At 59.6% G+C, this 21,580-nt stretch overlaps 1 protein-coding gene across 1 annotated transcript in view; it reads left to right on the top strand.

Moving 5' to 3' along the window:
• COL4A1 (collagen type IV alpha 1 chain) overlaps positions 1 to 21,580 on the top strand; it is a 130,983-nt gene that overhangs the window by 97,030 nt on the left and 12,373 nt on the right. Inside the window, exons 23-44 of the mRNA XM_044250094.1 lie at positions 487 to 570; positions 1,116 to 1,186; positions 4,686 to 4,877; positions 5,347 to 5,515; positions 8,181 to 8,273; positions 8,362 to 8,466; positions 10,131 to 10,228; positions 11,929 to 12,079; positions 12,499 to 12,612; positions 13,258 to 13,425; positions 13,508 to 13,597; positions 14,385 to 14,537; positions 14,693 to 14,791; positions 14,899 to 14,988; positions 15,978 to 16,117; positions 16,542 to 16,668; positions 16,761 to 16,841; positions 17,209 to 17,307; positions 18,353 to 18,403; positions 19,195 to 19,380; positions 19,959 to 20,092; positions 21,123 to 21,195. Coding sequence (XP_044106029.1) covers positions 487 to 570; positions 1,116 to 1,186; positions 4,686 to 4,877; positions 5,347 to 5,515; positions 8,181 to 8,273; positions 8,362 to 8,466; positions 10,131 to 10,228; positions 11,929 to 12,079; positions 12,499 to 12,612; positions 13,258 to 13,425; positions 13,508 to 13,597; positions 14,385 to 14,537; positions 14,693 to 14,791; positions 14,899 to 14,988; positions 15,978 to 16,117; positions 16,542 to 16,668; positions 16,761 to 16,841; positions 17,209 to 17,307; positions 18,353 to 18,403; positions 19,195 to 19,380; positions 19,959 to 20,092; positions 21,123 to 21,195 — 2,568 coding nt within the window. The remainder of the gene's footprint in view (positions 1 to 486; positions 571 to 1,115; positions 1,187 to 4,685; positions 4,878 to 5,346; positions 5,516 to 8,180; positions 8,274 to 8,361; positions 8,467 to 10,130; positions 10,229 to 11,928; positions 12,080 to 12,498; positions 12,613 to 13,257; positions 13,426 to 13,507; positions 13,598 to 14,384; positions 14,538 to 14,692; positions 14,792 to 14,898; positions 14,989 to 15,977; positions 16,118 to 16,541; positions 16,669 to 16,760; positions 16,842 to 17,208; positions 17,308 to 18,352; positions 18,404 to 19,194; positions 19,381 to 19,958; positions 20,093 to 21,122; positions 21,196 to 21,580) is intronic.

The raw sequence follows: 21,580 nt of genomic DNA, 5'->3' as shown, positions 1-21,580 counted from the left end.
TTCTTCCTCTCGCGCAGTCTGCCGCACAAAGGCCGCATGCGAACTGTTGCAGCTGACACCTTGGGATTTTACATTTCGGAGGCCCCGTTGGATGTGGTCTTAGAAGTCATCGGGGAGGGTCAGCGAGCAGTCAGTGTCAGTGACTCCCTCCGGTGACCAGCTGAGCCGGGGTCCCCCGGGATGACATGGGGTCAGGAGCTTCTCCATGCGGAGGCCTCCGTCCTCCTTCCGTGGCACCGCCACTGGCCCGGCCTGTGCGTCTCCCCACAAGCGAACTTCGTGGGGTCCCGAACTCGGCTGGCCGCCGGCTGACTTGCACGGTCCCCAACCCCATGCTTGGGCCCCTGTTCTGCCTCTGCCGTGCTTCAGGGACACGGACTGTCTACGCGGGCCCCCGTGTCAGCTCCGGCCGCGGGCTCTGGTGGAGTGCCACGTGCAGGACAGTTCGCCTGTGCACTCACACCGCTGTCTGTGTTCCCTCTCTAGGGCAGAAAGGAGACAGCTGCCTCATCTGTGACACAGCAGGACTTCGTGGGCCCCCTGGGCCGCAGGGTCCCCCAGGAGAAATAGGTAAGAGCCCCGACGTGACCAGGACCAGCCTGACTTGGCTTCCATGGGCCGGAGCCTTCACAGCGAAACGCGTCTTGTGCCACGAGAGACCTTACTTTCGGCATTCACACCAGAGCCTGATACTGAGGATATTAGGTCATACTTCCGGGGTTTTTGAAAACTCACCGAGATGCAAATCATCTTGATGATTGGAAAATCATCAAGAGGACCTAAAATTTGGCACCACAATGAATCCCCAGTCGAAGGTCACAGCATACGGTTTGCTCAGCGACATAACCTCTGTCCCTCCGCCGAAGCGAAGGGCAGGTTTCTGTCAAAAGCCGCCCCGGGGAGTGGGCAGGGGGCGGTCTGGTCACCATCTGCTTCTGTGGTGCTTGTCCAAACTCAGGGTCACTGGGAGCATTTCTGTCACTCTGTGGAGATCCCTCAGACACTGTCCACTTGTGCAGAGATGTCTGTGCTCTTGAATCCTGAGAACAGGAGGTTTGGGGCTTGGGGGATGTGTCTCGTCAGTAATGTGCTGTGTCTCTTTTGGCTTCTGAAAGGTTTCCCGGGACAGCCAGGGGCCAAGGGCGACAGAGGCTTGCCTGGCAGAGATGGTCTGGAAGGATTGCCTGTAAGTAAACCTGTCTGAGTTTGTGTACTTTCTAGAAGTTGCCTCCAAGCCGACCGACAAAGGTGTATTCGTTTGCGGATGGAGCTTCTGCTGCGTGATTTGGGCACTGGTCCGGCGTGGCTTTGTCGAGCAGTTAGAATTACTCCCCTGTCGTCACCGAGGGGGAGCAGGACTGTGGAGTCCGGAATCCCCATCTCTCCCGCCTCTCTCCTCACCTGGTCAGAATTCAGTTGCCACGTACCTGTGTCCGGGGGCAGCTGGACGCTGTCACCCTCCCACGGGGTCTTGGGGGCTCTTAATGGTGCCACCGGGAGCCCCTGCCAGCAGCTCCATGGTCCAGTCACTTCAAAACAGGGTAGTAAGTTGAGTGCCCGTATGTCTATGGAGAGATGCGGCGGCACCGGCCTGTTGCCCTCGAGGAATTCCACATTCCTTTCTTTTTGTCTCACAAAGACGGGTTTTTGAAAATTCGTACCCACCACTATCTGTTGTGAAGACGCTTTTCTGCGTTTACAAATGGAACAGTCTCAGATTGACATGACACTTTGCAGTGAAATGAAAACCAGCTCCCTGACTCTCGTAGTGTATTTGAAGAGAAGCCATTGACTGGAGGAGAAGCGTCGTCCTGCCAAGCACCGAAGGCCATGTTCTCTCACGTCACCAGCTGTTTCGGAAGCGCACGAACCTCAGGGCCTGGCTCTCCTGTTTTCTTTGTTCTTCTAAGCTCTGCGAGCACCAGCCGCTTTCCACACGTTCTTTCATTACTGGTTTCCCTTTTGCTTTTCTTTTTTCTTCTGTCCCAGAACGAAAGTCAAATCTCTAGCATTTTACTCCTTTTTGATGTAGCTCTTTAACATTTGCGATGTTTAAAAATACCACTGGCAGCTTCTCTAGAAGCGGGTCAGTGAGTTGAAACGGCCCGACGCAGCTGGGATCGAGCAGTCGCTTCCTCCTTTGAAGTCGGATCTTGGGATTCTGCTTCCAGAACCTCCCTGGTGCCTGGGGAGCTAAGTTACAAGTCGCAATTGTTTAAAATATTTCTAAATAAATGAGAAGTTCACATAACTGGGAAGCCCTGACTCTGGTGGGGATCAAAGCCAGAAGCGCTTTGAAGCGGCAGCCGAGGACGCGTTTAACCTCTGGACATGGTCTTTATCTGCTTGGCCTTCCTGGAAGCTTCCTGCCTCCACTCTGCCTGCAGCCCCTTCCAGCCCCCAGCCCCCAGCCCCCAGCCCCGCAGCTAATAGGAGTGGGAAGACGGGAAGGAGGGAGGACAGCTGAGGACGAGTCCGGATGAAGAAGAAAATAGAGCACATGCACCACGAGACTTCTAACCCCCGCCTTCCCCGTCCGGCGCTCCTTCCTCTCTGCAGCGAGCCGAGTTTGCAAAAAACTGGTTCTGGGTAAAGAGTTGAGTTGAGCAGGTAGTAATTTTTCTCATGTTTGCGGCTGTCCCGTAGCTGCACGCTGTGATGGCTCACGGGGGAGGCCCTCTCGTTCCGAGTGAGGCTGGGGCTGTAGGAGGTGCCGCGACCCAGCAGAGCGCCCTGGAAAGTCGACGACGATGAGAAGAGAGGAGAAGCTCTGCCTTCCTGGTTGATTTGGGGAGCATTTCTGTGACGTGTCCTCTTGAAGGCCGAGGGTTGGGTTTTGGGAGAGAGGGACAGGCACAGGAGGCTGGCTCCACGCGGGGACCTGAGTGGGTTTCGGGGCCTTTGGGACAGTCCGCGGAAAGGAGCTGTGACACCCCACGGTGGTGGCGCTTTTTGGAGGCAGACCGTACAGCCGGCGATCTCCTCTGATTTACGGAGCCCAGGCGAGGTGCTCAGGGCAGCGTTTGATTCCTCCTCATTCCTGTCGGGAGATGTGGATCCAGAGACCTTTGAATTGCTGAAGACTGAGACGTTCTGGGGCAGAGAAGCCCTGGGAGGCATCCTAGGGTCAAGATGTCGCCTTTCAAAAAAAACGATGTCGATTTCTTTGTTGAACGATAGCCGTCAAGGTCCCTGTTACCCAGGTGAGAAGTGGTGGACCCCACTGTGTGCTCACAGTCCAGGGAAACTGGGCGTCCAGGCTGTGAATGATCATAGGAAAGCCACACTGGTCCTTCCAGGTTGAGAAAACTAGACACCGGTCGTGGTTCCTTACATTGGGGTTTATTTTCTCGTGGGCGAATATTGCTGGTTCAGCTTCTACTTCCTGCAGTACCTCCTCGCTGCAGACATTCAGCACGCAAAGTCGGGAAGCCGCGGGCCTTCCCCCAGCACCCCGCAGCCCGGTGGACAGAGAGATGGGCAAGGAGAAGAGTCTGTGTCACCAGGACCGTCGCCTTCACCGTGGAAACCCAGGACACGAGTCAGGGAGGGCTTCACGGGGGAGTCGCAGCCGAGCTCGATTTAAGGATCGTGGGAGCTAGTGTTACCTCGGGAGAGAAAGCTACGAGATACCACAACACCTTCGGACGAAGTCACGACTTTACCATGCCCCCCCACCCGCCCCACCGAGGTTCTCGGACTGTCCGCTCCCTCACCTGTTCCGAGTCAGGAGTGGGGTGCCGGGACAGCCGTGACGCGTGGGGGCGGGCGGTAAACGGCGCCCCCTCTCGGATCTAGAGATTGCGGGAACGTGGGTCTGTCCCTTGTCTCCCAGCTCCTTCCTCTGTCTCACACACCCACACAGAAGGGTGTGGGCACGTGTGACTCGCATACGTCCAAGAGCTGTTTCCGAGGGAGTGTGTGAAGGAATTGGAATGAAAGGATTCGTCCAAGAGTCTGCATCCTGCCAAGTCAGCAGGGCGGCCGAGAGATTTCTTTCTCAGGCCTCAGGGAATGAGTGCTTGAGACAAGTATTTGAAAACCTTGTGAACCCCAATTCTCAGGGAGGCTGGAGGAGAGACCATCTGTGGGTGTGGGCGTTCCTTGAAGATTCAGCTTTCCAGGAACTGGGGAATGTGCTAGCGTGTGTCTCCTGGGAAAGTCCGTTCTCTCTTGCTGACGGCTCCAAACAGCGGCGTTGGCGCGGACTGGTCTCGCTCCCCAGACTCTCCTCTCCCCGTTGCCGCCGTCCTGCCCTCAGACGCTGCACCCGTCTGCACCTGGAAGCCCTTTCTCTAGTTCCTGGCCCCAGAAGTCTCACTCGGCAGCTTCCAGCACTTGCTGGAATGTTCTCATAAATGTTAGCTGCTGTAAGAGACCAGCCAGTTCCCCCGCGCTGTCCAGAAGCTGGGTTCCCAGGGCCCCGCTCTCATCCCCCCACGCCAGCCTGGCCTCTGTCTGCGATCCCGAGGAGAGACCTCTTTGTTCAGTGTTTTTAAGAGAAGCAACAAGTGGGGGGTCGGATCGTGGCTTTGTCACGGAGCTAGTGACTTGCTTCTAGAAAATAAATAAGCTCGACCATACTGCCATTTTTTAAGGAGGTGACTTTTTACTATCACTGTTGGCTGTGTAACAATCATGCCGGCTCATTTTGGGCACCGATGTCTTCCATTTTGTGCTTGTAGGGCCCGCAAGGCGCACCAGGGCTGATGGGCCAGCCGGGAGCCAAGGGAGAGCCTGGCGAGATTTACTTCGACGCACGGCTCAAAGGAGACAAAGGAGACCCAGGCTTTCCAGGACAGCCCGGGATGCCAGGCAGAGCAGGGTCTCCTGGGAGAGACGGCCATCCAGGACTGCCCGGCCCCAAAGGCTCCCCGGTATGTTTGTTTCCAGACTCGGAATGCCCGCCATAGAAGCGGACCTGCAGAGAATGAAGAAATGAGTTATTGGAGTCGTATCTGTGCGTTTTCATTTGGGTGGTGATTGTCACACGTGGTGTTCGGTGGTCCTTGGGGAGACTTAAGTATGTTGCTGTAGGCATTTGTCGGATGGGAGGTGAATTTAGTGTTCGTGGCCTGCACGTTATCCTTAAAAAGACGGCTCCAGATACAAATACTCCCCTCTTTGAGGTGTGTCCTTGTGCGGGGAGGGAGGGTGCCCAGCCAGCTTACACAGCAATGCTGGCGTCATTTATGAACTGCTAGTTGACCTTTGTGGAGGGCGGGAGGCCGTGGATGGCTTTAGCCAGTCAGACTCGGGTGCTTATTGACGGCAGACGGCAGAAGACGGAAGATGGCCCGTGCGGGTGCGTCTGCTGATAACGTTCTTCTTCTCTTTGCCTGTCAGGGGTCCGTAGGATTGAAAGGAGAGCGTGGCCCCCCCGGGGGAGTTGGATTCCCCGGCAGTCGCGGTGACACGGGCCCTCCAGGGCCTCCAGGGTTTGGCCTTCCTGGCCCCGTTGGCGACAAAGGACAAGCGGGTTTTCCAGGGAACCCTGGCTCCCCAGGCCAGCCAGGTGAGGCCTGAGGACCTCGGGCGCTCAGAGCACTGGGCTCCCCGACGTGGGGACGGGAGTCGGGTGTTCGTTCTTCCACAGGGGGGCCTGGCCCGGGCCCTCCGAGGCGATACTGTACCTTGTAGACTTGTGTGTGGGAAGGGCCAGGTGATGTGAAGAATCTGGCGACGAAGCAGCTGAACTGATAGATGGTTTTGTTCTAATGAGACAGAGCCTCCCGGGTCAGGTGGGCCCTTACTGTGCGGGGGGGTTACCCGTGTGAGCCCGTTTCTTCCCTCTTCACCTATTTTCTGTGTCTCCCTGGTGAGCAGTCTACGTGGGCTTCTGTGTGTCCCAAGCCAGGTGGTCTCACCTGTCCACGGACGGGCCGGGGCCTGTGGGCGGATTCCCGGTGGTCTCTGCCCGCCGCTGCCGTTTGCTGTGCCGGCTTCAGTCATTCATGCACCGTGTGTCCTGCAGGTCTGTGTGCCGAGGCCCCCCCTCCGGCCCCGAGGCTGGCGTGACCCTGCCCTCCTGCTGTGTACCGCCCACCAGGGATTGGCCGGGGCCAGGCTTTCCCACGGGCATGCTCACTGCCCCCTCGGCCTGTGTGTTATCGGGGACAGACGTGGTCGGGGCCCCGTCCTGGCCCATGGCAGGCTCCGGGGCACAGGTCATGGAATAAGCTTCAGGCTAGAAACCGAGCACGTCCGTAGTTCCCCAGGATCCCCGGGCTGAGAGAGCAGAGGCCGGGAGTGTGTGGGCGTGGAGGAGGGAAGGAAGAGTGCGGGACTAAGAAATGTCCTAGAAGTCGTGAAAATGAACGAAAGGGCTTTGGATGGTCACAGTTGCGGGGCTGGAAGGCTTGAACGACGTAACTAGCTACGTGACAAAAGCTGCCAACCAGGACTGTGGAAGAAGTATCACGTGATAGGTGCCCTCCCGTACCTGGGGGGCATGTTCCAGGACCCCCATGGAAGCCAGAAGCCAGGACAGTTCTGAACCCCACATACACGAGGTTTCCCCCGCACGTACAGACCTAGGACAACGCGTAAGATGTAAGTTAGGCCCCAGGAGGAGATGACCAAGAAGTTAACCAGGAATGAACTAGAAGGCACATCACACAGTGCCGTGAACATCGCGGACGTGTCTCTGTCAGCGCACCTTCCCGCCCCGCATGCACCCCTCCTCCTGTGACGAGGCGCCGGGACCGAAGGCCTCTGAGGTGGCGGTGACACAGGGTGAACGACGCGAGCACGTACGCAGTGTCCAGTTACCGTAGACCTTCTGAGCTGCGCCACGGTTGACCATGGGGAAACGGAGGCCGTGGAACCGTTGATAGTGGGGGACGACCACGTGGCCTTCGTGCTCACCGATCTGCCGATTCTGTCACAAGCTGTGTATCCAGCCCAACTTTTGTCCGTTCCTGTCCCATCGGGAGCTGTTACTTTCTTGTCACAGCCACTGTCAACCTCACGAGCTCTCCAGCGTGGGGCAGGCTGGCCTGTCTCCGCTGCGAGCAGGAGCAGAGGGCCCTTGTGTATTTCTTACTGTTGTTCTCGTTGGTTGTGCGCCTGGTGATTACCTAGTCATGACTTCTTGGACCCTTGTTCACGGTCTAGAGAGATCCCAGAAACGTTTCTTTTTTGACTCCTTTGGGGGGCAGAGAAATCCTAGGTTTGACTAAAGGAAGGACCCCCCCCCACCAATCTTGGAAAAGGGACTTTTGACCTCTCCCCCCATAGCTCCTGACTCTAAAATCAGCATCTCTGGGGTACTTTGAATCTGAAAACTTGCAGAGGCGCAAAAAAGAATCCGGCACTTCTTGGCCAGGAGCACAGTCAGAAAGACCAGCTGGGGAGACAGAGGCCTCCTAGCAGGAAGGGAAGGAAGAAGCTTCTGGAGGCATTGACAGCGCCGTTGGTCAGCTGTCTGCGTCCTGTAGGCTTGCCTTGCCATCCAGACCCAGGCAGCTTCTGGATTGGAAGCGCAGGCTTCTTTGATGTGCCAGAGCCATGTTTACTCTGCAGACATTAAAGGCCTGTTCCCAGGTCGGAACTGATAGTGTGCGTGCTGGGGCCCGTCGGCTGGCGTTTCTGAGCCTGCAGCAAAAGAATGTGTCGGCTGTGCCTGGGAGGCCCGTATGTCTTGCGTCTGAGTAGGGCGTGTGAAGAGTCCGTGCACACGGCTTGGAGGCGAGCCTTTGGTCTTTCCTGAGCCGCTGAATCCTGACACCCCCCTCCCCCCCGTTGATCTCCTGGGCTCGGGCGCCCAGGGCTGGGCTGCATGTCCTGTCCGGGACTGCTCCAAGGGTGCACAGCCGTCTAGTCCCGCTTACGGATTGTGCTGAATCACTCTCGTAGCACGTCCTCAAGATAACTGACCAGCAGACGCACATAACTGAGGTCTGCCTCAAAGCGGCACGGAGCTTTGAAATCAGTCAGGGTCATCTCATCTCTTGTTCCTACAGGTTTCCTAGATTTTCGTGACTCTTATTTTAGATTCTTAGGGAATTCACAGGTCAAACATCTAGGTCCTTTTGGCTGTAAATTTGGTGGAAAACAGGAAGAGCTCTTGTGAAAGAGTCTAGAAATGGAGGAGCGGGAAGTGGAGGGCTGCCCTGCAGGTGCGCAGCGGGCTCGGGATGGAAAGAGGCTCTCACACGGCGTCTTTGCTCTTTGCCTAGGTCCCAAGGGTGAAGCAGGAAAAGTTGTGCCCCTACCGGGTCCCCCTGGAGCACAAGGACTTCCGGGAGCCCCAGGCTTCCCCGGGCCGCAAGGTACTCTCCGCGCTCTCGCTTGCCTGGAGGTGCGCTTGGAGCAGGGACGGGCTTTTCTCACACGGACTCTTGGTCTTGCTCACAACAGGTGACCGAGGTTTTCCTGGAACCCCAGGAAGGCCGGGCCTCCCGGGAGAGAAGGGCACTGTCGGCCAGCCCGGAATCGGATTTCCAGGGCCCCCTGGCCCCAAAGGTAAACTTGCAGGACCAGCCGGCCCCTAAGTGGGGCCACTGCTCTGCCCACGGCTCACTCGAGCCCCGCTGTCACATCTGTTCCCTGGCTGGTGGGCACTGAGGCCATGGCCATTCCGTTCATTCTCGTGATTCCAGGGGAGAGGAGGCAATGTGTGCAAACACGCTATTTGAGTTAGTGACTTGCCCTTTGGGGAGCCAGCGGGAGTCTGGAGCACAGTGGGTGTGGGCACCAAGGAGGTGGGGGACGTGGTGCCCAGCAGGGGGGTTGTGACGTCAGGACCTGGCAGCTCTCCGGGGAGCAGCGGAAGCTGCATTTCTGGGCGTTCTCCTCCTCCGTGCTGGGGGTACGCAGAGCAGCCGGGCCCCGTGCCAGGCTGGGGGTGGGTGAGAAGGAAGGGAGCTGGGGAACACGGGGGAGGGGCTTCACTCTCAGGGGAGAAGGCCTCCAGGCCGCAGAGCCTGGACCCATACTGGGCGCTGATACGTTAAACCGAACTTCTCTCTGGAGACCGTGGGGCTGCCGAGAGGACGGTATGACGGTTTCGCTTGTTCCCGTGGGTCTGTCATTCCCACCTTGGGGGGCACAGATGTGGACTCGCCATCAGGGACCTCGGTCTGGGATGGAGCAGGCACTGTGTGCCACAAGGGGCCTTTCTTTCCTGCTCGGGCCGGTGTCCTGAGCCCAGTCGTACTGGCCGTGTGTGCAAACCAGTGGGGAGACCTGTCAGGCTCCCCGCTTCCCCTCCAGAGGCTCAGCCTGCGTCGCACCTGCCGGCAGAGTGACCGGCCTGCAAGCTCCTTCAGGCGCCGCGTCCCACCCTCGCACGCACGGGGCCTCGTGTGTCTGGCTAAAGGGCAGAAGGTCTCAGCGACCCTTCTGGGTCACGGGGATGGTGCCGAGCCCCACTCTGTGCTCTGTGCGGACCATGGTGCCAGCCTGAGGTAGAGTTAGCTGGTCGGGTCTCCGAGGCGGGGGCCGGCGGCCCGCTCCTGCAGTGGGGCTTGGCCACACAGATGATGGTGGGCGGTCAGGGGCGCTCTCCAACGAGACCCCGGGGACCCCAGCCCCACTGCACGTGGGACTGGGCGTGCACCGCCGCACACGTACGGACCCCCGCACGTCGTGGACCTCCGCATCCCATGGGGGGCCGCCGCGCACAGCAGAGCCTCGGGGTGGCTGTGTGCTCGTCGGGCCCTCGGGGGCTGGGGCTCAGATAGTCTCTGAACGCCCCACAGCGCCCGGTGGGACGGCGCCGCATTTGAGAACCCGTAGCGGCGCTGCTTGCACCGGAGCGTGTCGGCCTCCCAGGCGCCCTGTGAAGACGTGGGTCTGCTCTGGGGAGCCCGGCAGGCTCCCGAACAAGGCCGTGCTCGGAGCGGCAGAGTCGGAGGGCCGCCCTGGGCTGCTTGTGCCGCGGCGGTCTTTGTTTTGTTTTCGGGGCGGGCAGGGGGAAAGCTGAGCAGAAGGAAGGGAAGAGGGGACGGTGGGGAAGAGGCAGGGAGGGCGGCAGGCGTGGCCCACAGTCCGTGGCCAGCAGGCTGCCCCAGCAGGTGCCAGTGGCCCCTGACAGCGGGTGAGGCCTCGCGCTCTCCTTAGAGCCTCCTCGAAAGTGTCTGTGTAGTGGGGACAAGGTGAGTGACTTCTGTGACTCTTCCAAACAGGTGTTGACGGCTTGCCTGGGGACGTGGGGCCTCCTGGCAGTCCAGGCCGCCCGGGGTTCAATGGCTTACCCGGCAATCCGGGGGTGCCCGGCCAAAAGGTGGGTGCTGCGCCTTCCCTGGGTTCCTTGTTACGGATCAGACGCGCAGATGCCGCGTTAACGTCGTGGGGTTATGCTGGACCAGCTTGCTTCGCTGGTGGAAGAAATAGCACAGAGTGGAAAGGAATGTGTATGTGGGACTTGTTTTGGGGGAATCGTTTGTCCCGGTGGTCTGAGTACGTGCTTGCCTGCGTGTGTCCCGCGTCTCAGGCTCCAGGGTGGGTCTCACGGGGAGTGGCAGGAGAGAGCTGTGTGCCAGCCCCCAGGGAGAGTCTACCTTCGCTGACATTCTGACCCTGTCGTTCTTTGTGGCGCGGACTGCCTCGGACATGGTGGGGCTCTAGCCGCGCCCTCCGTGGTCTCTACCCACAGGACCCAGAGGAACACCCGACACCCGCCTCTGGTCGTAACAACCAGAACTATCTCTGGACATTCCCAGATGTCACCTGGGGGAAAATGGCCCCCGTCGGGGACCCCTGAGCTCATGTGACTTGGGGACTCTCCTTGCCTCAGACACCCCCCTGCCTTTCGTTGACACTTGAAAAGCCGCTCAGCAAGTGTAGGTGGCCAAGGGATGGGTCTTTTCCTGTTCCGGTTAGAAGGAAGGGGAGTGAAATTGCTAAAAAACATCGTGTGGAGTGAGAGGAAGGGCCATGGGCAGTAGTTTCACTTTGCCAACACAAGAGCTATCCTGCCTGTTCCCTTTCTACTGGGAGGGCAGGTAGAGGCTGTGGGGACTGGACAGGGCACACGGACAGGTAGGGGCTGTGGGGACCAGGCACAGGCACAGAGACAGCATGTCTCACTGACTCCAAGGGAGCGTCCTTCTCAAAACACCAAAGTTCATGGTGGCCCTGCTCCCTGTGGCTGAGACTGCTTCCCCTGTAATTGGCGTTGGTTGGAAACACCAGTCTGCAGGGGTACCGTGTGCATCACTTTAACACGTGAGACTCGTGCGGATGGAATTGGGATTGGAATCTGGCTATGGTTTAAAGTCTGGTTCCTTTTCTCAAACCCCTTGGCTTCGGTTCCTTCTGTTTGGCGAATTCGCTGCTGGGACACGTAGAGGAGTCCCCATTACCCCAGGACTGACCCTCATCTGCAGGTGTCCCTCCCCCTGGACAGCAGAGGGTCACTGTGACACAGTGCACACCTGCTGCCTCGCAGGGCCCGTGTCCCGCACCCTCGGGCCCATGGAGTACTCTGTGTTTCATCGCCTGCCTTTACCAAAGCCCGCAGATTCAGGACATCATCGTTTTACATGCTTAATTCCATGTGAAAGCCTCGGTTTAAAGGAAAATCTGAGTGGACGATGTGTGGGTCTGGTCCTGGAACCCTCCCCCGTTCAGAACGTGTCCGCACGCTGGTCACAAATCCCATCTGGCCTTCAGACTTGGCCGCTCCGAGACACGAGGCAGAGCAGAGGGCAGGCCCTGGGCGGGAGCTTCGCCCCTGTGACTTGGACAAGGCATTCAGCCGTGGGGAGCCTTGGTTTTCCTCATTTGTTAGAATAAAACTAATAGGAAGGAGCCACCTTCGATGTGCTGTGAGACTGGACGGAGCAATCACACGTGTCAGGGCTTTGCAGGCCAGGGGTTGCTGGACTTGGGTCTTCCTTGGCGTCTGCCCCTGCGCCCGGGCCTGATGAGCTCACGGGCGGTGTGGGTGAGCCGGCTTCTCTGTGCTTCCGGACCTTCCAGGGGGAGCCGGGAGTTGGTCTGCCAGGACTCAAAGGCTTGCCAGGCATTCCCGGCATTCCCGGCACACCCGGGGAGAAGGGGAACGTCGGGGGACCGGGCGTCCCGGGAGAGCACGGTGCTGTCGGCCCCCCAGGCCTTCAGGGACTCAGAGGTAACTTTTCAAAAGAGATGTGTATGTATTGGTTTAGAGAGAGGGCAGGGGGAGGACAGAGGGAGAGGGAGAACCCCAAGCAGACTCCTCTCTGCGCGGGGAGCCCCATGTGGGGCTCGATCTCACGACCCTGAGCTCACGACCCGAGCTGGAATCCAGGGTCAGGCGCGTACCCAGCTGGGCCGCCGGAGCGCCCCGAGGTGACTCTCACAGACCAGCGCAGACGGTGGCCGGGCTGTTGATTCGGCGTCTGCAGAGCCCCCGCCAGGTGCTCTGTAAACGTGTGTTGAGTGAACGGTGCAGTCGCGGGAGGCTGGCGCCCACGGGCTTGTGTCACTGTGGTTCACTGTGCGGGAGGGAAGCGTGTGCTCTGAGACGCCACGGTCCGCGTGCGGTTGACTCAGTTTCTTCCTGTCCAGGTGACCCAGGGCCGCCTGGATTACAAGGTCCCAGAGGAGCTCCAGGAGCCCCTGGAGTCGGCCCGCCCGGCGCGATGGGACCCCCTGGAGGACAGGGACCACCAGGGTCCTCAGGTGAGGACCTTCTCCCGCAATCACTGCTTCCCCAGAGCTGCCGGGACTGGGATTAGTGCTGCCTCCCGAGCGAGCGGGGACGGGGCCGTTCCGCTCCGTGGGGGCCGTTCCGCTCCGTGGGGGCCGGGCTGACCCTCCCTCAGATGGAGAGTCGTGGGCGGCGGCGTTTTCCTCCCACCGAGCCTGGTTTGCACGCCAGAGCTGTGCGTCCGGGGACCTTCTCATTTACCCCAGCATGACCGGCGCCTCCATCTCCCGCTCCCGTGGGGGGTTCGGAAGTTGTGGGTGCCGTCAACTAACTGGTCCCCGGCTCGGGGCTGCCTTGGCCTCCAGTGGCCCGTCCCGGAAGCAAGACAGTGCCCGGGGGCCGCCAAGAACGCGGTGGGCTGCGAACGCGGTGGACAGGCCTAGGGGTGCTGGTGACGGCTGCCCGCTGAGGGCGGGGACGAGGGCTTGGTCTCCAGGCTTGGCCCCCAGGACCGCCCCATGGCCCCAGCTGCCGCCACCTGGGATGGTGGGAGCGTCCCGGCCCCCCGCACGGGCACGGTGCTCTTGTGCCTCCTGCAGACGCGCCCGCTGACCCGGGGGTGCCCCGCGGAGCCCCCTGCAGACCCCACTCTCCACTCTTGCTCTTTGTCCCCTCAGGCCCTCCCGGAGTGAAAGGAGAGAAGGGCTTCCCCGGATTTCCAGGCCTGGACATGCCAGGTCCCAAAGGAGATAAAGGGTCCCAAGGGCTACCAGGCCTGACGGGACAGTCGGGGCTCCCTGGTCTCCCCGGACAGCAGGGCACACCTGGCGTTCCTGGGTTTCCAGGTAAACGATCTGTGAACTCCAGCCCCGGTCTTTCGCGACCCCGCTCACCTGCAGCACTCACCGTCTTTCTGTCTGGCCACAGGTCCCAAGGGGGAGATGGGCGTCATGGGGACCCCAGGGCAGCCCGGCTCCCCAGGACCAGCGGGCCTGCCAGGATTACCAGGAGAGAAAGGTAGGGAGCAGGCCGTTCTAGAAGAGCCTATTTTATGTCCACGTCTCTGTGTCTCTTGGAAGCTCTTAAGTGGTTGGGGTCATATTTCCTTGCAAGAAGCAGAGGAAGGAGGTCTAAAAGGTCACGTGAGGGCCAGGAAGACCCCCTGCTCCGGTGGGAACTCCTGCTGTATGGTGCCTGTGGGGACAGGTGCTGTGCTCTGCCTAAAACCGGACAGAAGACGGGTGTTCAGCTGTTCCTCGTTGGCGTGTTGGAGTTTGTTTCTGTGGAATCGGTGGGATCTTCTGTCCTACAAGCTTACAGGAACGGAGTCCTTAGCACCAAACTAGCTAACTGGGCAACTTGACAAGTCTTCATTTTTATTTCTTACCCTGTTATTTGAAATTGGTCTAAAATATGTGTGTGTGTTTTTAAACAAGTTGACTTTGTGAGACCTAGAAATGGTCATTTGTTTAGGAGAACCAGAAAATTCGTGTTCTGTTGTTTTGTGTGGAATCGAGGGCACCGCGGCCGGACGCGATGAAGGTCCTTAGGAAGGAGGGAAAGTGTATCGCATTTAAACCGGTAATAGGCAGAGTCACATGTGCAGTAGCGTCATTAGCGAACACTGAATTTTTAAAAACGGCCGCGCTGCTCATGGGCCGGTGCTGGCTCTCCAGGGCGGCTCAGACCCTCACCCAGTACCGCGACTCGGGCCTCGAGTTCTTCTGCCTCCTTTAGCAGAAGGCGCGCCAACCGCCTCCGAGACCTCGGCCACGTTTCACTGGGGCTTATCTTTCCTCTGCAGGGGACCACGGCTTCCCGGGCTCCTCGGGGCCCCGGGGTGACCCTGGCTTCAAGGGGGACAAAGGCGACGTGGGTCTCCCCGGCAAGCCGGGCTCCATGGATGAGGTGCACATGGGCAGCATGAAGGGCCAGAAGGGAGACCAAGGAGAGAAAGGTGACGGCGGAGGGCCCTCGGGGGGTGGGGGGGCGAGCCGCGCTCCGCCCGGGTCTGTAGATCTGTGCGGTAACGGCAGCCCGGCCTGCGTTCCGGCCACAGCCTGCCCTTTAAGCAGCTGCGGGTCATCAGCCCTTTTCTTCTGTGACGTGCAGGGCAAACTGGACCAACCGGCGAGAAGGGGTCCCGGGGCGACCCCGGAACCCCAGGAGTGCCTGGAAAGGATGGCCAGGCCGGGCAGCCCGGGCAGCCAGGTACGGAGCCGAGTTCCAGGTCCCCCGCGGCCGGAGCTGGTGGCTGGGAAGTGGCAGCCAGCCCTCCTCTTAGGCACTAACCCGCGGGTCCTTCTCTGCTATCCTAGGACCGAAAGGGGACCCGGGCATAGGCGGAACCCCGGGCGCTCCAGGTCTCCCTGGACCCAAAGGATCGGTTGGTGGAATGGGCCTGCCAGGTACGTTGAATTCAACGGCGGCGTCTGCTTTGCCTGTTCTGGTGGGACAGGTCTGCAGGAGAACCCGTGTGGCCCCGAGGGCATAGTCTGGGCACACGCGTCTTTACCCCGGTGTACATCCATCCTTGGTCCTGTAGGGTCTCCGGCCGCGGGATCAGGGGTGCTCAGCTGACGCAGTGACCACTGCTTGGAAAAAAAAAAAGACAATTCAGTAAAATAAAACATGGGCCGCTTTCCGTCACCTCCAGGAGACTGTCCGCTCAGGCACTGACTCCCCCGTGCAGTCTGGGTCCCCACATGTCTGGGGCAGCCACAAGCGCCCTTTGGCAGGAGCCCGGAAGAGTCTTCAGGGGTCCTCTGCCCCAATCCTGAACTGGACCCCAACTCTGCCAGCAGCGTTCATCCCTGTGAGGGGGCGGGGGAGAGGTGGAGAGCGCTGGCCTCAGGCGGGTGCAGGGCTGGTGCCTCTCAGAACCCGCAGGGAAGGGAGAGCCGAGGCAGGAAGCTGGCTGCTCTGGCCCTCCCTAGGCCTTCACGGGGCGCCGAGGACCCCCATTTCACATAGAGACATGTAGCTTGCTGTTGACCCGTTTGTAAATAGGTCGGGTACCTGTGCACGTTACGAAACCGGGTACATTTACTCTAGATGGCCCGCCCCACGGCCCCTCTGATTCTTCTGGAAAATGGGCATTGATTGTAGAAGAAATAACACAGAAGCCCTGGGTTATACTGGTGCCGAAGTGGCCATGCTGAGGGGTTCTTGAATTTCTTCCCTCTCTATGAAACAAGGGTCTCTAGAAGCCAGGACGGGTGCTTTCTCGTGGGGCGCTAGGGTGCTGTGGGCGCGCGGCACCTGCCTGTGTAGCCGAGAGATGAACGAAGGGTCACGTGTGCTGTCACTTGTTCTTGCCGGCTGTCAAGGTGCGCTTTTGTTTTGAACGTTGGCACCTCTAAGCACACATTCACGCTTCAGTTGTCTGTGTTTGTAGGAACGCCCGGAGAAAAGGGGGTGCCTGGAATCCCCGGCCCGCAGGGCGTCCCTGGCTTACCCGGGGAGAAGGGAGCAAAAGGAGAGAAAGGACACGCGGGCCTACCTGGCATTGGAATTCCGGGCCGTCCTGGGGACAAGGTAACAGCCCCTGCTTGGAAACCTCCCTTCCCGGCCCTCTGAGCATCTCAGCCCTGAAATCCCTCATAACGCAGAACGGCATCCCCCGATGTTCTCTGTGTCGTTTCTCCTGCCTTCTGTCCACTGCCCCTTCCTTGGGAGGCTCTAGAGGCTGTGGGAGAGGCAGGGTGGCAGGCTCTCCCAGGCTGGAGAGCAAGGGTGAAGAGGACCGCGGAGAGCAGACACCGATAATGAGTCTTTTGTTCTGGGGTTCCCGTTTGTCCCCGCTTTTCAGACGTGGACTTTCACTCTTCATTCGAGCTGGAAATGGAATTCTCCAGTGCATTGTTAACTGCACCAAAATGCGTACTGTTGCCCAGAAAGGGCCCCCAGACCTGTTTCTGGGCACAGGTATAAAATGAATGGGCCCATTGTCTGCCCACAGGGAGATCAAGGGGTCACAGGCTTTCCGGGGAGTCCTGGAGAGAAGGGAGAGAAAGGAAGCGCTGGCATCCCGGGGGTCCCCGGCTCCCCAGGCCCCAAAGGATCGCCGGGGAGTGTTGGCTACCCAGGTAGGTGAGCCGGGCCTCCTCCTGAGCTCGGGTTGGAAGACAACGGATAGACTTACACTGATGGCATTTCGGTGTCTTGTATCTCCCATTAGGAAGCCCTGGATTGCCCGGAGAAAAAGGGGACAAAGGTCTCCCAGGATCGGACGGCATTCCCGGCATCAAGGGAGAAGCAGGTAGAGACCCCTTTTTTTAATTCGGACAGGGGCCCTCCCACAAGGTGGCACATTACAGACCCCAGAATGTCCCCAGGGGGCCCTGCCCTCCTCGTTTCAGATGAACAAGCCAAGTGTGGGGGGCTTGCGGGGGCTTTCCGAGGTCTGGCCACCAGCTGGGGGCTGGCTGTACCACTGGGTCCAGGTGATTCCAGAATCGGCTTGTGTGTCAGTGTGGGAGTCTCATGTGCATTCCGGGGGGGACACCTGCTCCTCGGGGACGCCCGGTGTGACAGCCCCTGGAGGAGTGTCCGGAACGAGCGTCTTGTGTGCAGAGCAGGTGTCATGAGAATGTCCGTGCCTGACCGATGTGCCTCTTCTCTCTGAGGTCTTCCTGGGAAGCCCGGCCCCACGGGCCCCGCTGGCCAGAAAGGGGAGCCCGGCAGTGATGGAATCCCGGGGTCGGCGGGAGAGAAGGGTGAACCAGGTACGCTCGGCTCCTGCTCTTCTTTGGGACGACAGGCTCCCTGGGGGTCAGCGTGTCCCAGACTTACGGTCCGTGCTGAGTCACTGGGGCTGGGCACCAAGTGGCCTCTGCCCCCTGTATCCTTACAGCTGTTTGGACACTCCTACAGAGGGACTTGGGGAGGAAGAGGGGCACGGGGTGCGCATTTCTTCTACCAGCCTTGCGGGCACCTGTCCTGAGCTCCCGGTGACACGTGAGAGAGCCCAGGCTCTCCCTCCTCTGCACGGCACGTCCCCCTTGGAGAGATGGCCCCAGGAACGTTGCCTGTCCCCGACTCCGCTCCTGCCCCTCACGGGGGGAGGCAGCAGGCTGGAGGAATGAGAATCGTGGCCGTGGTAGCGCTGGCGCTTAGCAAGAGGGAGGCAGCCTGAGATCGGAGACCGCGAGTCAGGGACGGGTGTGCGCGGCATTGCTGGCGAGGGACCTCGGGGGATTTCCTGGGGTCAGGGCTGGCCCCTTTCTAAAGTTTGTTGCTTTATTCTGTGCGCCGTGCGTTTATACGGTGGCATCCGTTTTCTCCCAACGCCAGCGCGGGAAGTGCCTCCACACCTCCTTCCCCCACTTCTGGCTTCTTTCGAGCCTCTTGCTCATGGGTTTGGGCTTCCCAGTGTTTGCCGCCCCAGACGTCTGTGACTCTCCCCGCCTCCCTCGAGGGCGGCTGCTGGTTGGATGGTCGTCTGAGAAAAGCTAATTCGTTAGTCTCCGGACGGGAGGGGGAAATGTGTCCTCGCTTGTACAGATCGTGTCTACTAAGTGCCGCGGTGGTTCCGTGCTGCCAGGCCTTCAGAAAACTGCTAACTGCTGCGAAGCCGGTCCGGGCCCGTCAGCACGGCCGTGGGCACGGGATGGGACTTTGCTCGCACGTGCGATGAGTCGATTCCCACGTGTCCCGTGAAGAGCTTGCGGGATTGGCACGCGGACTTGACGCTGCTCGTGCGGTACCCGCACGCGTGCAGATCAGCCGTCTGGGGACACGTGGGCGTGACTTCTTACCCTTAACTCGCAGGTCTGCCCGGAAGAGGATTCCCAGGGTTTCCAGGGGCCAAAGGAGAGAAAGGTAACACTTGGAAAACACGTTCTTCCTTCCCCGCCGAGGGCGGACGCACGCGCCCCAGCAGAGTGGGTCTCCGGTTGTGGGTCGGCCGTGGGCGGGGGTGACAGGCTTCGGCTCCGGGTCGGTGTTGCCCGTGCGGGCTCCCGGCCCCTGAAAGACCAGCACCCGGGTCCCTGTGCTTCAGTTCGTTGTCCCCTGAAAAAGCAAGACAAGAATCACAAGGAGGGGCCCGCGGTCAGTTTTGGCAATGACTGTTTCATTGCCTTCTTAGTTTCTCTTAATAACTTTGAAGTCATGCTAGAATTTTGGTATTTAATTGGCAACTTTGGAGTAATATGTTGGAGACTACATATGCAGGGTTTTTTCCCCCCACAAGTTCTTACCTTAAAAAACTTTAAAAAACAGGGGCGCCTGGGTAGCTCAGTCGGTGAAACATCTGCCTTCAGCTCAGGTCATGATCCCGGGGTCTTGGGATCGAGCCCCACGTCAGGCTCCTTGCCTTTGAGCCCGTTGCTCTCTTGTGGGCTTCAAATAAACAAATAAAATCCTTAAAAACATGTTAGAAGTATGAAGAATGACAGTTGGGCTCTTGTATTCTAAGCTCACTCTTTTCTAGGTCAGCCACGGTCAGGGTCTAGTGTGTCCCGAGTAAAGCAGGTGACGCACTAGGGAGAGGGCGTGCCGTGCTGTTGTCCCCTGATGCCTTCCTGGAGCCACACCCTCCTCACCGCTGTACCGTGCTTTCTCTTCTCCCCTGCCCTTCGCCACCATCGCAAACTGTTGTCGTTGTTTAGGTTCAAAGGGCGACGTGGGTTTCCCGGGACAAGCCGGCAGCCCAGGCATCCCCGGGTCCAAAGGAGAGCAAGGATTCATGGGTCCCCCGGGGCCGCAAGGACAGCCGGGCTTACCTGGAGCTCCAGGCCACGCTGTGGAGGGACCCAAGGGAGACCGGGGCCCACAGGGTCAGCCCGGCCTGCCAGGTAAGTGTGTCTCTCCAGGGTCAGAGTCAGGGCTGACACAGAAGGCGCAAACGCGCGTGTATGAGTGAAGGGAGCGCTTCGGTCCCCGCCGAAGTTTCTGATTTAGAAGTTTGCAGCTTTGACTTCAGCTCGAAACTGCTTCAGATGTCTGGGGACCCCACTGTTCGGGCTCCGCTGGGTCACTGTCGCCCCTGCCAGGTCCTCTCTGTCAAGGACTTCGGCCGATGTGACAGTGATTAGAGGCAGACTAGACGTCACCAGAAAGGCCGGGGCACCAACGTCCCCCGAGGCAGCTTTACACCCGGTGGCGTCCCAGCTGCCCCGATCTGCCCCAAGACGGCTGCGTGGCGGGGCCGGGCATGGAGGTCGGGGCGTCCGTGTCCGCGCCTGCTGCCTGTCGAGCAGACTCTCCCTTCACGACCGCCGGGGCTTCCGCGCTTGCCGCAGCTCTGTGCAGCGTTGCTGTCCCCGTGGCGGGGGCGGGGCAGTTGGTGGAGATGACGCCAGCCAAGCCGGTGACACGTGTCCATAAAAACACCCTCTGACCCCAAGTGTGTGACTTTTGTGTCTCCCATTAGGGCTTCCGGGACCTATGGGGCCTCCGGGGCTCCCTGGACTTGACGGACTCAAAGGTGACAAAGGAAACCCAGGCTGGCCGGGGGCCCCCGGAACCCCAGGGCCCAAGGGAGAGCCAGGATTCCAGGGCCTGCCTGTGAGTTGTCCGTGTGTCCATCTTGTGTGTGTGTGTGTGTGTGTGTGCCTGGTGTGCGCACGGACGTGGTGTCCCGCTCTCCAGTCCTCCCCGCAGGGGCTGCGCTCGCTGTGGTCCGCAGCCGTCTTTCCTAGCATCGCGGTTGCCCACGCGCACCTTCTTCCTAGTCTGATGACCAGACCGGTCACGGGGAGCTGGGACCCCACGGCTGCGGCCTGCGGCTCGGGCCTGGGCCGGAACTCTGGGTCCACCCGTGGTGCCGACAGCTAAGCCTCAGGAAGAGCAGGCCGCTCCCCGGTTCTGGGGCCGTTCGCGGCTGTCTGCGCCCGCGCACCCGTCTCCGCGTGTGCACACACGGGTGGGTGCGTGTTGTCATCGCGACACTGGTTTACATAAGATGAAGCGAAGAAGCAAAGATGTGAGAAGCAGCGTGACTCGCTGTACACGGAGAAAGGAGCTAGAGGGGGAAGGGTTTTGAAGTAACCAGAAAACGAGATGATAGGTTTAAAGTACACGCGTGATGCCCTAGTTATGAGGAAAAACCAGCCTCCTTGGTTCTGCGTTTCCTTCTCCGTATTTAAAACCACTCTTCAGATAAGCTGTCGAGCTCATTCTAAAGGTCAGGCGCAACGCCCGAGTGCTGGGGGACAGCCTCCAGAAGGTAGTTTGGTGCCGGAAGGTTGATCATCGCGGGGACACGCACTCAGGGAGGCCTGGGTCTGTCCGCGGCACCGTGCTGCGGGCTGGGGACGGCAGGACACACGGCATGCCCCTGCCAGGGAGCTGACCACGTAGAGGGACAGGGAGGAGGCACCGTGACGGGAAGCGTGTTGTGTCAGCGTCCAGCTCCCTCGTGGGGACGTGCTAGAGACTCGTCATTCTTCTCGCGTCACTCGGGACGGCGCAAGCCCCACTTGTGCACAGGCTCCTTGGCAGAGCGCTGAGGGCCCAGCCCCGTGACTCGCCGGTTACTAGACAGACTTACTGTGTCCTGAGCATTTCGTGGCTGACCTTCTCCTTGTGTGTCTAGGGGATTGGTGGCTCGCCAGGGATCACGGGCTCGAAGGGTGACATGGGGCCTCCAGGAGTGCCGGGATTTCAAGGTAAAGCCATAGAGGAGGGGCCAAACCTGACCACTGGCCCTTTGACATTGACAGGCCAGCCTCATTACGGTGCAAGACATTGTTCTCTTCGTTTTAAACACGCTGTTTCGTGCTGTGCCAGCCCGATTAGCCTCGCCCCGTGAAGGGCTAGATAAAACGCTCTTTCTCATTCAGAATCAGTGGATCATTTTTATCTCCATCATTTGTGTGTCAGTGAGAAATCACGGGCTTAGGGCATTCATGATTTTATTAATGTATGAAGGGAACATTTATTGGTGCTTCTCGGCTTCCAGGCACCGTGGGTTTTGCTGCTGAATCTGGTATATACGGACGGCAGGTGAAGGAGACAAGCCCTCCGCCTGCAGGCGTCTTGGGGTGTATCTGG

The sequence above is a fragment of the Neovison vison genome, chromosome 5, assembly GCF_020171115.1.
Source record: "Neovison vison isolate M4711 chromosome 5, ASM_NN_V1, whole genome shotgun sequence".
Lineage (NCBI taxonomy): Eukaryota > Metazoa > Chordata > Mammalia > Carnivora > Mustelidae > Neogale > Neogale vison.
Note: the sequence above shows the minus strand (reverse complement) of the source record. Positions and strands in the feature narration are given on the sequence as shown.